General features: G+C 45.5%; 1 protein-coding gene across 1 annotated transcript; it reads right to left on the bottom strand.

Moving 5' to 3' along the window:
* Window positions 1–754: 754 nt before the first annotated feature.
* cyp4f3 (cytochrome P450, family 4, subfamily F, polypeptide 3) lies at window positions 755–3,765 on the bottom strand. Its single transcript, XM_068309416.1, has 13 exons — window positions 3,505–3,765; window positions 3,150–3,294; window positions 2,993–3,046; window positions 2,770–2,897; window positions 2,525–2,646; window positions 2,297–2,443; window positions 2,104–2,215; window positions 1,954–2,020; window positions 1,748–1,877; window positions 1,491–1,624; window positions 1,356–1,420; window positions 1,188–1,270; window positions 755–1,114 (listed from the first exon to the last, which is right to left on the bottom strand). Exons 1-13 carry the CDS (start codon window positions 3,694–3,696, stop codon window positions 895–897), a joined length of 1,599 nt encoding a protein of 532 aa, XP_068165517.1. The 5' UTR covers window positions 3,697–3,765; the 3' UTR covers window positions 755–894.
* Window positions 3,766–12,956: the final 9,191 nt, after the last annotated feature.

The raw sequence follows: 12,956 nt of genomic DNA on the forward strand, positions 1-12,956 counted from the left end.
TCACCACTCCCCCCCTGCTCTCTCTATCCCCCCCCCCCCTCCTGTTGTCTCTCTCAGGCCTTTGTGGATCATCGGTGGATCATCGGCAATCTGCTACCTCTGTCTGATTCCTTGGCTGGCAATAGCACAAGCTACACAATGGACCTGCTTCACCATCCACTAGGGGATTCTGGTTCCATCTCATTAGGTTCAGCTGTGGTTTTGGGTTTTGGCAGGAGTAATTATACACTGTCACTTTTTAAGAACAACGACTTAGGCATTATTTGGTCTGTCCTCAGAGTGGTGGATCCTCGACAATCGGTGACCTCTGTGTGCTTCATCGGCTGGTGGTGACTCGCTCTACTGGATGGATCAGCGTGCCTTTGTCATATATTTATTATTGTTATTGTTACTGTCATTGTTATTATTGTGTTGTTAATCTGTACATGCTATATCTATGACTTCATCTCTCCACTCCTGGAAGAGGGGTCCCTCCTCTGCAGTCTTCCTGAGGTTTCTCCCATCCATTTTTCCCCTGTTAAAAGGGTTTTGGGGGGAGTTGTTCCTTATCCGATGTGAGGGTCGTACTGCTCGCAGTACACAAAGGTTGGAGGGATATCGTCCATGTGCAGATTGTAAAGCCCTTTGAGACATTCTTTGTGAATCTGGGCTATATAAGAATAAATAAACTTGGAACTTGCATCTCCTTAACATTTTTGTTTCTTCTTTTACTAAATCTAACAGAGACATACACTTGATTCGATGCAAGGTGGTATTCTTGGGTTTATTTTTAAATTACAGTAATTTTAATGACAAACAACTGCATTAAGATGATTAAATTGACAATAAACAATCAATACAGTCTCACAATTTACTTCATTCGTTTATTGAACTCCAGATGTGAGGATTTGTACTTCAGAGGTCATCACATCTGATCATTTGTTTGGGGGTCAGAGGTTCCACCTGAAGCCACAAGCCCCCCTCCACACGCAGGACGAGTTGGGGGAGACGGCGAACTCCCCCAGAGCTGCTACCGAGTTTAGGGTTCACTCCAGGGGACAGATGAAACCGGAGCAGTGTCAATGCCACCACGACTCGAAGCTCTGCCAGGGCAAATTTTTGACCAATACAGTTCCTGTGAACAAAAAACAAATTCTGATTAGATCAAAGTTACACTTAACAGCGAAAGTGGGATAGAAATACCTCACCTGGGACCTGAGGAAAAGGGGATAAAGGCGTGCGAAGCCAGCCCTCCTTTATTTGCAGGGTCAAAACGCAGAGGATTATACTCCTAAAAGAGCGTAACACAAATCTATCAAACAGGATGTAACTGTGGTGAAGTAAAAGTAGAAAAAAAATCAGTTTAAATTTCTTACATTGGGGTTTGTCCAAACATCAGGATTGTGGTGTGTTCCATAAATGCTAACCAAACAGATGACACCTTGGGAAGAATAAAGGATTAGCCTAAAGTTCTTTGACTCTAAAAAAAAATCAGGGTCTTCCTCCCTCACCTTTGGGGACTGTCCGATTTCCTGGTAGCTCCATGTCCTGTGTGTACGTCCGGGTTACAGCCTGCACTGGGGCGTGGAGCCTGAGAGACTCTCTGATGCACATGGTGGTGAAGGGAAGGTTGGACAGATCCTCCCTGAGATAAATGCATATTTAACTGCTCTTATCACAGGATTTCTAAATATTTACGCACAATTTTTGTCACTTTTTAAGCAGCACTTTTACAGAATTACACAAGTCGTTTTGTGTGTTTACCAACCACTCGATTTCATGCGTCTCACGCCCTTGCATCAGCTCCATCACTTCCTCCCTGCATTTCTCCTGATAGTGGTTGTGGTAAGCTAGATTATACAGGGTCCAGCAGATGGCACTGGCTGTTGTGTCGTGACCTGAATGAAAGCGTCAAAGTGAGATGACCGGGCATCAAATCGTGATCAATGCTGAAGAGAGGCGTCAGAAGCTCACCTGCAAACATGAAGGTGTTCGCCTCAGCCTGGATCTCCTCATCTGTGAGGCCCTGCTCGTCCTCATCCTGAAGTAGGACATGAAGGGAATGATCATCATCAGCAGATCCTCCTCCCTATAGGCAGTGGCACAACTTCCACATGTCCCTACCTTTGACAGTAGTATGATATCCACAAAGTCTTTCTTCCTTTTAGGTGCCATGTCGGAATCTGTTTCTCGGCTGATCGAGGCGCGGCGTTTCTCCACCACGTCTCTAGTAAACCTGCAAACGCCGTTTAAATTATTTGTGTCATCAAACGTCATGGTTCCTGTAGTTTTTGCAGCACCTGTTCATGCGCCACACCTGTGCACAATGCTTAAAGCCTCTTTGAATCGTTTTCCCTGCGAGGTTTTCCAGTAAATCCAGTCCCAGTGGTGGAGCATCGTCATCCGGCGATCCATTATCAGGTCGCTCAGCTCCACTATGGCTGACACGTAGTCACTGGAGGACCTGGAGACAGGACGTCTGAAAGACACGGAGGTACGACGGAAGAAGAATCCATCCCAGGACAGCCAGAAATTGTGTACTCACTGCTGACAGTTGCTATCATAGCTGAAGGCGCATTTCAGCAGGCTGTCCAGGGTCATCAGGGTGATGTGGTGGAACATCTCCATATTAGTTGTGCCTTCTGCTGCCATGTTGTGCCACTTAACCTGAAACATTATCATCAACTTACAGTATGTCTAAACTAATCGAAAAATCAGAGACCATATTTTTGCTCATCTTATACGACTGACATATAAACTCTTTTAGAAATAGCGGTGTTGTCCTCTTACATGCAAGGTGTTGGTGGAGGAGTTGAACTTTGCAACGTAATTCCTCAGGATGTCAAAGTGAAAAGCTGGAGTCAGCAGCCGCCTCTTTCGTGACCACGTTTCCCCGTTGCTTAGCAACAGACTCTGCCCTATAAGACAGGAGAGGGAGAAAGCTTGGGGAGTGAGGATGACCTTCAGGTGGGAAAGGAAACTGATCCAGTGAGCGAAGAGTTGTGTGACTCACCGAGCCACGGGCGCAGGTGACCATAGATGAGCTCATCTTTAACTGTAATGTTGGCTGGATGGAGGGAAGGTGATGGGATGGCAAGAACAATCAGCATCACATCATTAATCAATGCATTAATGAGAAACAAATACACAATTGTAAAATATTACTCTACCAGAAGCCAGGAGCAGAGGTTTGACATAGTCGGGGTGGAAAACTCTGACCAGGTGATAAAAAGGGCCGAGGAACCAGCAGCAAGAGTGTTTGTACGTCTGCACCAGTTCATCCACCCGCAGGAGACCCTCTTCTGTGTTCTGCATCTGAGGCACAAGTTCAGATTTTACAACCCTGCACCTGCTCCTTCATAACTGTTCAATGGAACTGAATGACAAATAAGGTATGTCGCAATAATATTTTGTAATACTGGGCTTGTCATTTCCTGGTGTGTCAACGACCAAGGTGAACATTTTTACAATAAAACTGACAAATTAGACTAAGTGTGTGCCAGCAGCCTCATATGTGTATCTTACCTGGCCCAGGTGGCCTAGAAGCCAGGAGCTGGTGTGAGGCTTGCTGAAGCAGGACAACCTGTTTGTGTACCAGGCATGCTGCAACAACAGCCTCGTCGTTAAGACCGCCACCACAGCTCCGAGTCCAGCTCCTACTGCAAACAGGACCTGGAAGAGACCAGTCCAGCTGAGGACGTGAGGGAGGACAAGCATTCTGAATCAGAAATTATCTAGACGTTCAGGTTGGTCGATGCTCACTTGTGTTCTCGAGGAGCTGTTAGTGGTGGAACATGCAAAAGCAAACCTCCGCCCAGTTATTACAACACAACTGTTGACATCACGATCAAACACCACTTCCTCTGACTGTTATGACCCAATTTCTTACATCTTCACGTTTGTGTTAGCATCACATAAATTGATGTCTGCTTTAAAGTGGACTTCTTAAGCAACCTGCATTAAAATCTTTAATTTGCTGAATTAACTGTGCATTCACTTATTTATACATATCTTTATTTTGAGTCTTTGATTAATTGTTGATTGGATTATGTAGCTATATCTTATTTTTCTTTGAGAACCATGAAAAAAATCATTGATTCAGTGCTTTATTCATGTACTTCACTTTTGTCGTGGGCAGGTGCTTTTGTTTCCTACCCAACCCACCGAACTCGAACCTCTCTTTTTGAATTGACAAATTTACGAGGCGCTCCTGAACGCCACACTGATTGCTCTCTGATACACCTGCGTTAAACATCCCGGTACTTATCCCTGAAAACAACTAAAAGAGATATTAAAGTTCTTCAGACGGTCCGGAATGACAAACAAACAACTCTCCGTGTGTTTTCATGTGTGAATTTTGTTCCTGTTTGTTTCAGGTGAGTTTCAATCAAATAATTTCATCTCATTAATATGAGAGGGGCTAACTAGCGAACTTGGCTAGCCAATTTCAATTAGCTGCTAGCTAGCTTCATTCATACGTAAACCCTTATATGATTTAAAGTATAGAGTTATAATGGTGCAAGTTAATGTGCTTATGGATTATCAATTTCTAAAACATTTTATTGAATTAGAAATGCCAGAACAGCCCAACACCTGAGATATATTTATTAAATGCTATGGCTACTGTGTATTAATTTTGTGTCATTCGTGATGTAGTCCAGGAATATCCTGGTTGTTCTTCCTCCTCATCCTCCTCTGTGTTAGGTTTCCATCTTCAAATGGATGAAACTGCAGAAAGAAGCACCAGATGCCCTCAGACATGGTCGCCGGTCAGGACAGCCATTCCACTGTGGATGATCCATCACACAGGGCAGGATTCCAACGACCGTCGCGCCAAAACGCAGTCCAGTCCCCCATCTCGTTTCTTTGAGGAGCTGTTCTGCACCGGCCAGATTTCCAATGCCCTGATCCCTCTGGCCCTCATGACCTCCTCCTCAGGGCCGCAGACCGACGTGGTGAAAAGGGGCTACTTGGGAAAGCAGGATCGGAACCACAGAAGATATTTTGTCCTGAGAGCGGGGAGCCACACCGGGCCGAGTCGACTGGAGTGGTACAAGAACCAGGAGAAGTTCACAACAGGGCAATCTGCCGGGAAAGCTGCGCTGTTTGGCTCAAGCAAGCAAGGGTTGGTTAAAGTCGCTTAAATCAAGTACAAGTGTTTAAAGATGTCAACCAGATGTTGATGACAAAATGTAAAAATGTGAGAAAGATGCAGAAACTTCATTACGGTATTTGCTACAGTCTGAAATGAATTGGTTTCACTCTTCAGGGTGATTTACCTCAGATGCTGTCTTGGTGTGAGTCGGATTAGCAATACCAGGAAAGGCTACATGCTGGCGGTGTACGCCAGGGATCAGACCATGGTGCTGGTGGTAGAGGACCAGAGGGAGCAGGAGGAGTGGTATCAGGCCATGAAGAAGCTGATGGAGGAAGAGCAGACGGATGAAGAGCATGGAGAGGGTTTTGATGAAGAGGATGATGGGTACTGCACTTTGCCCCCTGCTGCTTTCTTCAAAGAGGTTGGATGGGTTTTTACATCCCGCAAATTGGTGATGTACAGTAATTGTCAGTGTTTGTGTATTTGTCCGTCCGTCTGTCTGTCCGTCCACCAAATATCTTCACAACAGTTGCAGATAGAAAGATGAAACAAAAAGCACATTACTCGGGCGGCAAAGGGGATGAAAATGAGATGATGACCTTGACCCTGAGAAAACTAGGTCAAAGTCAAATTTTCACTTTTATACCTTTTTAGGTACACATCTCTGAAACCTGATGAGATATAATCGCAAAACAAAAAGCAAAATTTTCAGGAAGCCAGAGGCACAAAAATGTGACGAACTTCACCTTTGGAAAAGTAGGTCAATGTCATACTCGAAAGTACAATATAGAATTCATTGCTGCAACCATTATGGAAGTAGGTCAGGAGAAAATTTTGACTTCAGGGGGTGTTGCAGTCTCTGACAGCCTTGTTCTTGCTTTTTTTTTTGGTCACATGAATGGAGATCTCCAACTTCATTCTCGCCCAGACAAATGTGAATCTTCTTTTCCTTTCGGCTTTTCCCTTCAGGGGTTGCCACAGTTGAATCAGTTGCCTCCATCTAACCCTGTCTTCTGCATCCTATTCTCTCACACCAACTACTTTCATGTCCTCTTTCACTACATCCATAAACCTCCTCTTTGGTCTTCCTCTCGGCCTCCTGCCTGGCAGTTCAAAAATCAGCATCCTTCTACCAATATATTAACTATCTCTCCTCTGGACATGTCCAAACCATCTCAGTCTGGCCTCTCTGACTTTATCTCCAGAACCTCTAACATGTGCTGTCCCTCGGATGTACTAGTTCCTGATCCTATCCATCACTATCACTCCCAGAAAGAACCTCAGCATCTTCATCTCTGCTACCTCCAGCTCTGTCTCCTGTCTTATCCTCAGTGACACTGTCTCTAGACCAAACAACATCGCTGGTCTCACCACAGTTTTGTACACCTTTCCTTTCATTTTAGCTGATACTCTTCTATCACACATCACACCTGACACTTTTCTCCACCCGTTCCATCCTGCCTGTACACGCTTCTTCACCTCTTTTCCACACTCTCCATTGCTCTGGACTGTTGACCCTAGGTACTTAAAATCCTCCACCTTCTTGATCTCTTCTCCCTGTAACCTCACTCTTCCACTTGGGTCCCTCTCATTCACACACATGTATTCTGTCGTACTGCGGCTAACCTTCGTTCCTCTCCTTTCCAGGATAAACCTCCACCTCTCTAGCTTCTCCTCCACCTGTTCCCTGCTCTTACTACAGATCACAATGTCATCTGCAAGCATCTTAGTCCATGGAGATTGCTGTCCAACCTCGTCTGTCAGCCTGTCCATCACCACAGCAAACAAGAAGGGGCTCAGAGCTGATCCCTGATGCAGTCCCACCGACCGCCTTGAACTCCTCTGTCACACCTACAGCACACCTCACCACTGTCATACATGTCCTGCACCGCTCTAACATACTTCTGACACTCCACACTTCCTCATACAATACCACAGTTCCTCTCTGGGCACCCTGTTATCAGCTTTCTCCAGATCTACAAAAACACAATGCAGCTCCGTCTGGCCTTCTCTGCACTTCCCTATCAACATTCTCAAAGCAAATACTGCATCTGTAGTACTCTTTTTTTTGGCATGAAACTGTACTGCTGCTCACAAATGCTCACTTCTGCCCTTAGTCTAGCTTCAGCTACTCTTTCCCATAACTTCATTGTATGGCTCATCAGCTTTATTCCTCTGTAGTTGCCACAACTCTGCACATCTCCCTTGTTCTTAAAAATGGGCACCAGCACACTTCTCCTCCATTCCTCAGGCATCTTCTCACTATCTAAGATCCTGTTGAACAACCCAGTCAGAAACTCTACTGCCACCTCTCCTAGACACTTCCAAACCTCTACAGGTATATCATCAGGACCAAGTGCCTTTCCACTCTTCATCCTCTTCCATGCCCTCCTCACTTCATCCTGACTAATCTTTGCTACTTCCTGGTCCACAGCAGTAACCTCTTCTAGTCTTTGTTCTCTCTCATTTTCCTCGTTCATCAACTCTTCAAAGTACTATTTCCATCTTCCCATCACACTACTGGCACCTGTCAATAGACTTCCATCCCTGTCCTTAATCACCCTAACCTGCTGCACGTCCTTCCCATCTCTGTCTTGCCAACCTGTATAGATCAGTCTCTCCCTCCTTACTGTCCAACCTAACATACAAGTCATCATAAGCCCCTTGTTTGGCCTTTGCCACCTCTACCTTCGCCTTACGCTGCATCTCCCTGTACTCCTTTCTACTCTCCTCAGTCCTGTGTCCCACTTCTTTTTAGCTAACCTCTTTCTCTGTATACACTCCTGTACCTCCTCATTCCACCACCAAGTCTCTTTATCTACTTCCTTCCAGATGACACACCAAGTACTCTCCTACCTGTCTCCCTGATCACATTAGCTGTAGTTGTCCAGTCATCTGGAAGCACCTCCTGACCACCCAGAGCCTGTCTTAACTCCTTCCCAAAAGTCATGCAACACTCTTCCTTTTTCAGCTTCCACCATTTCGTCCTATGCTCTGTCTTTGTCCTTTTCATCTTCCTCACCACCAGAGTCATCCTACACACCCCTATCTTACGCTGTTTGGCTACACTCTCACCACTACTTTGCAGTCACTGATCTCCTTCAGATTACACCATCTACACAAGATGTAGTCTACCTGTGTGCTCCTACCTCCACTCTTATAGGTCACCCTATGTTCCTGCCTCTTCTGGAAGAAAGTATTCACTATAGCCATTTCCATTCTTTTTGCAAAGTCAGCTACCATCTGCATTTTTCTCCTGGATACCAAACCTGTCCATCACCTCCTCATCACCTGTTTCCTGCACCAACATGTCCATTGAAGTCTGCACCAATGACAACTCTCTCACTTCTAGGTATGCTCTGCATCACTTCATCAAAGTCCAACCAGAATTCCTCCTTCTCCTCCAGCTCACATCCTACCTGTGGAGCATACCCACTAAAAACGTTGAACATCACACCTTCTATTTCTAGCTTCAGGCTCATCACTCTATCTGACATTCTTTTTACCTCCAGGACATTCCTAACAAACTCCTCCTTCAAGATAACTCCTCCTCTATTTCTTTTCCTATCTACACCATGATTGAACAACTTGAACCCTGCTCCTAAACTTCCAACCTTGCTACCTTTCCACGTGGTCTTCTGGACACACAGTATGTCGACCGATCCGGTATGGAAGTCATAGGTTTGATTTGCATGTTTGGTTTGGCAAAAGTTTTACTTCGGATGCCTTTCCTGACACAACCCTATGTATTTATACGGGCTTGGGACCGGCACGTTAAGACACTGGCTTGTGCACTCTTGCAGCTACAGGTAGACAAATTTCTCCCTGTGGCCCTCAAATGCCAAAGAGACAAATGTGAATAATCACATTATTTTTATATATTTTAAAGTTAAAAACTCAGGGTTTTCTAAAGCCATATTGTAATTTATGGTTTTCCTATTTTGTGAGGTTGTTTATCGTCCACAAAAGATTGACGACATCTAAATAGAAAGTGCGTCCAAAATAAGAGTGCAATATGATCCCTTGTTTTCAAACAGGAGTTGCATCATATAAAATACATCACTAAGTCACTCAAAAGGAAATTGATGGTACTAAAAAAATGATTATTGCCAAAATGATAGGAAAGAAACGACCTTGTGAAGAATTCACTGTAGCCTTAGATTCTGAAGTCATATGTACAACTTTTGCTTTAATTCCAAGTTGTCCCTCATCTTCTTCGAAGGTTTGGCCCGTTACGGTGAAGCCCAGAGATCTGGGCTCCTCTAAGTCCCTGGTGGGGGAGAGCCGTCTCTGCCTCACATCTTCATCACTCACCCTGGTCAGAATGAGCCCTGCTGATTTGCCTTCGGTTACGATACCGCTGCTGAGCATCCGTCGCTTCGGCCACTTAGATGGATTGTTCTTCTTGGAGCTCGGCAGGTCTGCACCCAATGGTCCAGGAGAGATCTGGATGGAAGCCAAGGACCAAGGTGATGAAGAGCAAGTCAGTCATTTTATTTTACTGCTTGCTCTTTGACCATCACAGCATGACTTCTCTTTTTTTTCTCTGGTCTGTGCAGGATGTCCAGCAGTAGCCCAGCGGATTCATGAAGAGGTCCGTGATGCTGTCAAAGCTCTACGGGCTCTTCCTGACTTCAGCCAGTCTCCGACTTCCACCCACCATCAGCCTCTAAACCTTCTGGCTTCAAAACGTTACAGACCCAAATACAGAGACAAGCTGGTGAACGTCAGACTGCTTGGTTCGCGTCTGACTTTGCCCCCCAGGAGCTCTGAAACCCAGACAAGTTCAACACAACAAGAGGGGCGACAACCAGAGTCTGCGTCAGACCTCCAGCGGTGCTCCATGTCTGAGACCACTGGCTACATGGACATGAAGATGGACTCTCTCCCAGTGACCAAAGGGCAGGAGAATGACTGCAGAGTTGCAGCTGGTGAGTTGGAGGGATGGGAGTCGGTAGAGGAGGAGGAGGAGAGGCTGGGGTACATGATGATGTCACCACAGGGGAGCCACAGTTCAAGGCTGCCTCAGGATGATTATGTGACCATGATGAGTCCAAGTAAACCAGACTGGCCGGCCGACTCTTCTCTTCAGACGTCACTCAGCATGTGAGCTAGCTGCCTGGGTTTCTGGAGTATTAGATGAATATTTCTATTAAATACAGGAGAAAAATTAAATTTGACCATTCTGTGTTTTGTAGCTCCACTTCTGACAGGTGTTCATTTCTGAACCTCTCCCATCATCAGCCACAATGGCATCTGGGCCCATACCGACCGGCAGAGGCGGTTGCTGGCCAATCACAGACAAGAATCAGCTGCTCCACCCGAACGCAGGATGATGCAGGGCAGGAGCAGAAATCTGCAGTACAGATCAAGACCTCTTCCTCCCCTCTGAGGACCGTTGAAGGTTCTGGTGTGACGTCTGTTATCACAAGAGGACCGGACTGGACCAGACCAATACAGACTGGTTTAAAATCTGGGGCCAGTCGGTCCAGTCGACTCCGAGCAGCATCAATCCAGTCTGTCAGAAGATGCCGCCTGTCATTGTGTCTGCCTTGTCTGCAGGCTGAGGATAGATCCTGAGAGTTTATAATAGGTCAATTTATATTTCACTGTTAAATACTTTAAACAGACTTTAAAACCCTGTTTTGATGTCTTGTCCTTTGGTGTCGGCTGAATCACGCCTTGTTTTGATAACAAACTACACACACAAGATACACGATAGTTATATATAAAATTAACTCACAAAAACACATTTTTCTTTAGCTTTACTTGGAGAACATTCTCACTTTCACACAAGTCACAAGCAAAGGAGAGAGCATGTGTTAAGAATGTTATAAATAAATGTTATAACTGCATCTGAAATGGTCAGTTACAAACGAGTCAAACATTTTGTGAAGTCATTTTTTTCTTTACATCTAGATTGTTTATAGCAAGACAAGTTCTTTTTCGAAGTTATCTTTTTGGGATGTGTTAAAATGTAGCTGCAAGAGGGCGCAAGCCAGTGTCTTGTGCCGGTCCCAAGCCCGGATAAATACAGAGGGTTGTGTCAGGAAGGGCATCTGACTTCTGCCAAATCAATACGCGTATTGAACATTTGACTTCCATACCTGATCGGTCGAGGCCTGGGTTAACAAATACCACCATCAGCACTGTTCACCTGAAGGGTGCCGGTAGAAATTGGATTACTGTTGGTTGAAGAAGGAGAGGAAGAAAGTGTCCGTAGCAAGAGAGAGGAGGGAGAGTAGACATGAGTACAGGGAGATGCAGCGTAAGGTAGAGGTAGCAAAGGCCAAACGGGCTTATGATGACTTGTATGCTAGGTTGGACAGTAAGGAGGGAGAGACTGATCTATACAGGTTGGCGAGACAGATGGGAAGGACGTGCAGCAGCTTAGGGTGATTAAGGATAGGGATGGAAGTGTATTGACGGGTGCCAATAATGTGATGGGAAGATGGAAAGAGTACTTTGAAGAGTTGATGAACGAGGAAAATGAGAACAAAGACTAGAAGAGGTGGCTGTTGTGGACCAGGATGTAGCAAAGATTAGTCAGGATGAAGAGTGGAAAGGCAGTCGGTCCTGATGATATACCTGTGGAGGTATGGAAGTGTCTAGGAGAGGTGGCAGTAGAGTTTCTGACTGGGTTGTTCAACAGGATCTTGGATAGTGAGAAGATGCCTGAGGAATGGAGGTGTGTGTGGAAGTGTGGTGGTGCCCTTTTTTAAGAACAAGGGAGATGTACAGAGTTGTGGCAAATACAGAGGAATAAAGCTGATGAGCCATACAATGAAGTTATGGGAGAGAGTAGTGGAAGCTAGACTCTGGGCAGAAGTGAGCATTTGTGAGCAGCAGTATGGTTTCGTGCCAAAAAAGAGTACTACAGATGCAGTATTTGCTTTGAGGATGTTGATAAGAGAAGTACAGAGAAGGCCAGAGGGAGCTGCATTGTGTTTTTGTAGTTCTGGAGAAAGCTTATGACAGGGTGCCCAGAGAGGAACTGTGGTATTGTATGAGGAAGTCTGGAGTATCAGAAGTATGTTAGAGCGGTGCAGGACATGTATGAGGACTGCAAGACTGTGGTTAGACAGGAATCTCCATGGATTATGATGTTTGCAGATGACATTGTAATCTGTAGTGAGAGCAGGGAACAGGTGGAGGAGAAGCTAGAGAGGTGGAGAGGAAGGGAGAGGAACGAAGGTTAGCCGCAGTAAGACAGAGTACATGTGTATGAATGAGGGACCCAAGTGGAAGAGTGAGGTTACAGGGAGAAGAGATCAAGAAGGTGGAGGATTTTAAGTACTTAGGGTCAACAGTCCAGAGCAATGGAGAATGTGGAGAAGAGGTGAAGCAGCGTGTCCAGGCAGGATGGAACGGGTGGAGAAAAGTGTCAGGTGTGATGTGTGATAGAAGAGTTTCAGCTAAAATGAAAGGAGAGGTGTACAAAACTGTGGTGAGACCGGCAATGTTGTTTGGTCTAGAGACAGTGTCACTGAGGAAAAGACGGGAGACAGAGCTGGAGGTAGCAGAGATGACGATGCTGACGTTCTCTTTGGGAATGTCCAGGAAGGATAGGATCAAGAATAAGTACTTAAGAGGGACAGCAAATGTTAGAGGTTTTGGAGATAAAGTCAGAGAGGCCAGACTGAGATGGTTTGGACATGTCCAGAGGAGAGATAGGGCATATATTATTGGTAGAAGGATGCTGAGTTTTGAACTGCCAGGCAGGAGGCCTAGAGGAAGACCAAAGAGGGGGTTTATGGATGTAGTGAAAGAGGACATGAAGGTGGTTGGTGTTAGAGAAGAGGATGCAGAAGACAGGGTTAGATGGAGGCAACTGATTCGCTGTGGCGACCCCTGAAGGGAAAAGCTGAAAGGAAAAGTA

This window comes from Antennarius striatus, chromosome 24 (assembly GCF_040054535.1).
Source record: "Antennarius striatus isolate MH-2024 chromosome 24, ASM4005453v1, whole genome shotgun sequence".
NCBI lineage: Eukaryota > Metazoa > Chordata > Actinopteri > Lophiiformes > Antennariidae > Antennarius > Antennarius striatus.

What these genes read in the sequence shown, in the direction of transcription:
- cyp4f3 (XM_068309416.1), bottom strand. Translation starts at nt 3,696, where the DNA reads ATGCTTGTCCTCCCTCACGTCCTCAGCTGGACTGGTCTCTTCCAGGTC. An exon ending in TCACCTGCGCCCGTGGCTCG is followed by an intron (nt 2,898 to 2,992) that starts GTGAGTCACACA and finishes CCTGTCTTATAG; the next exon opens with GGCAGAGTCTGTTGCTAAGC. An exon ending in AAATCGGACAGTCCCCAAAG is followed by an intron (nt 1,421 to 1,490) that starts GTGAGGGAGGAA and finishes ATTCTTCCCAAG; the next exon opens with GTGTCATCTGTTTGGTTAGC.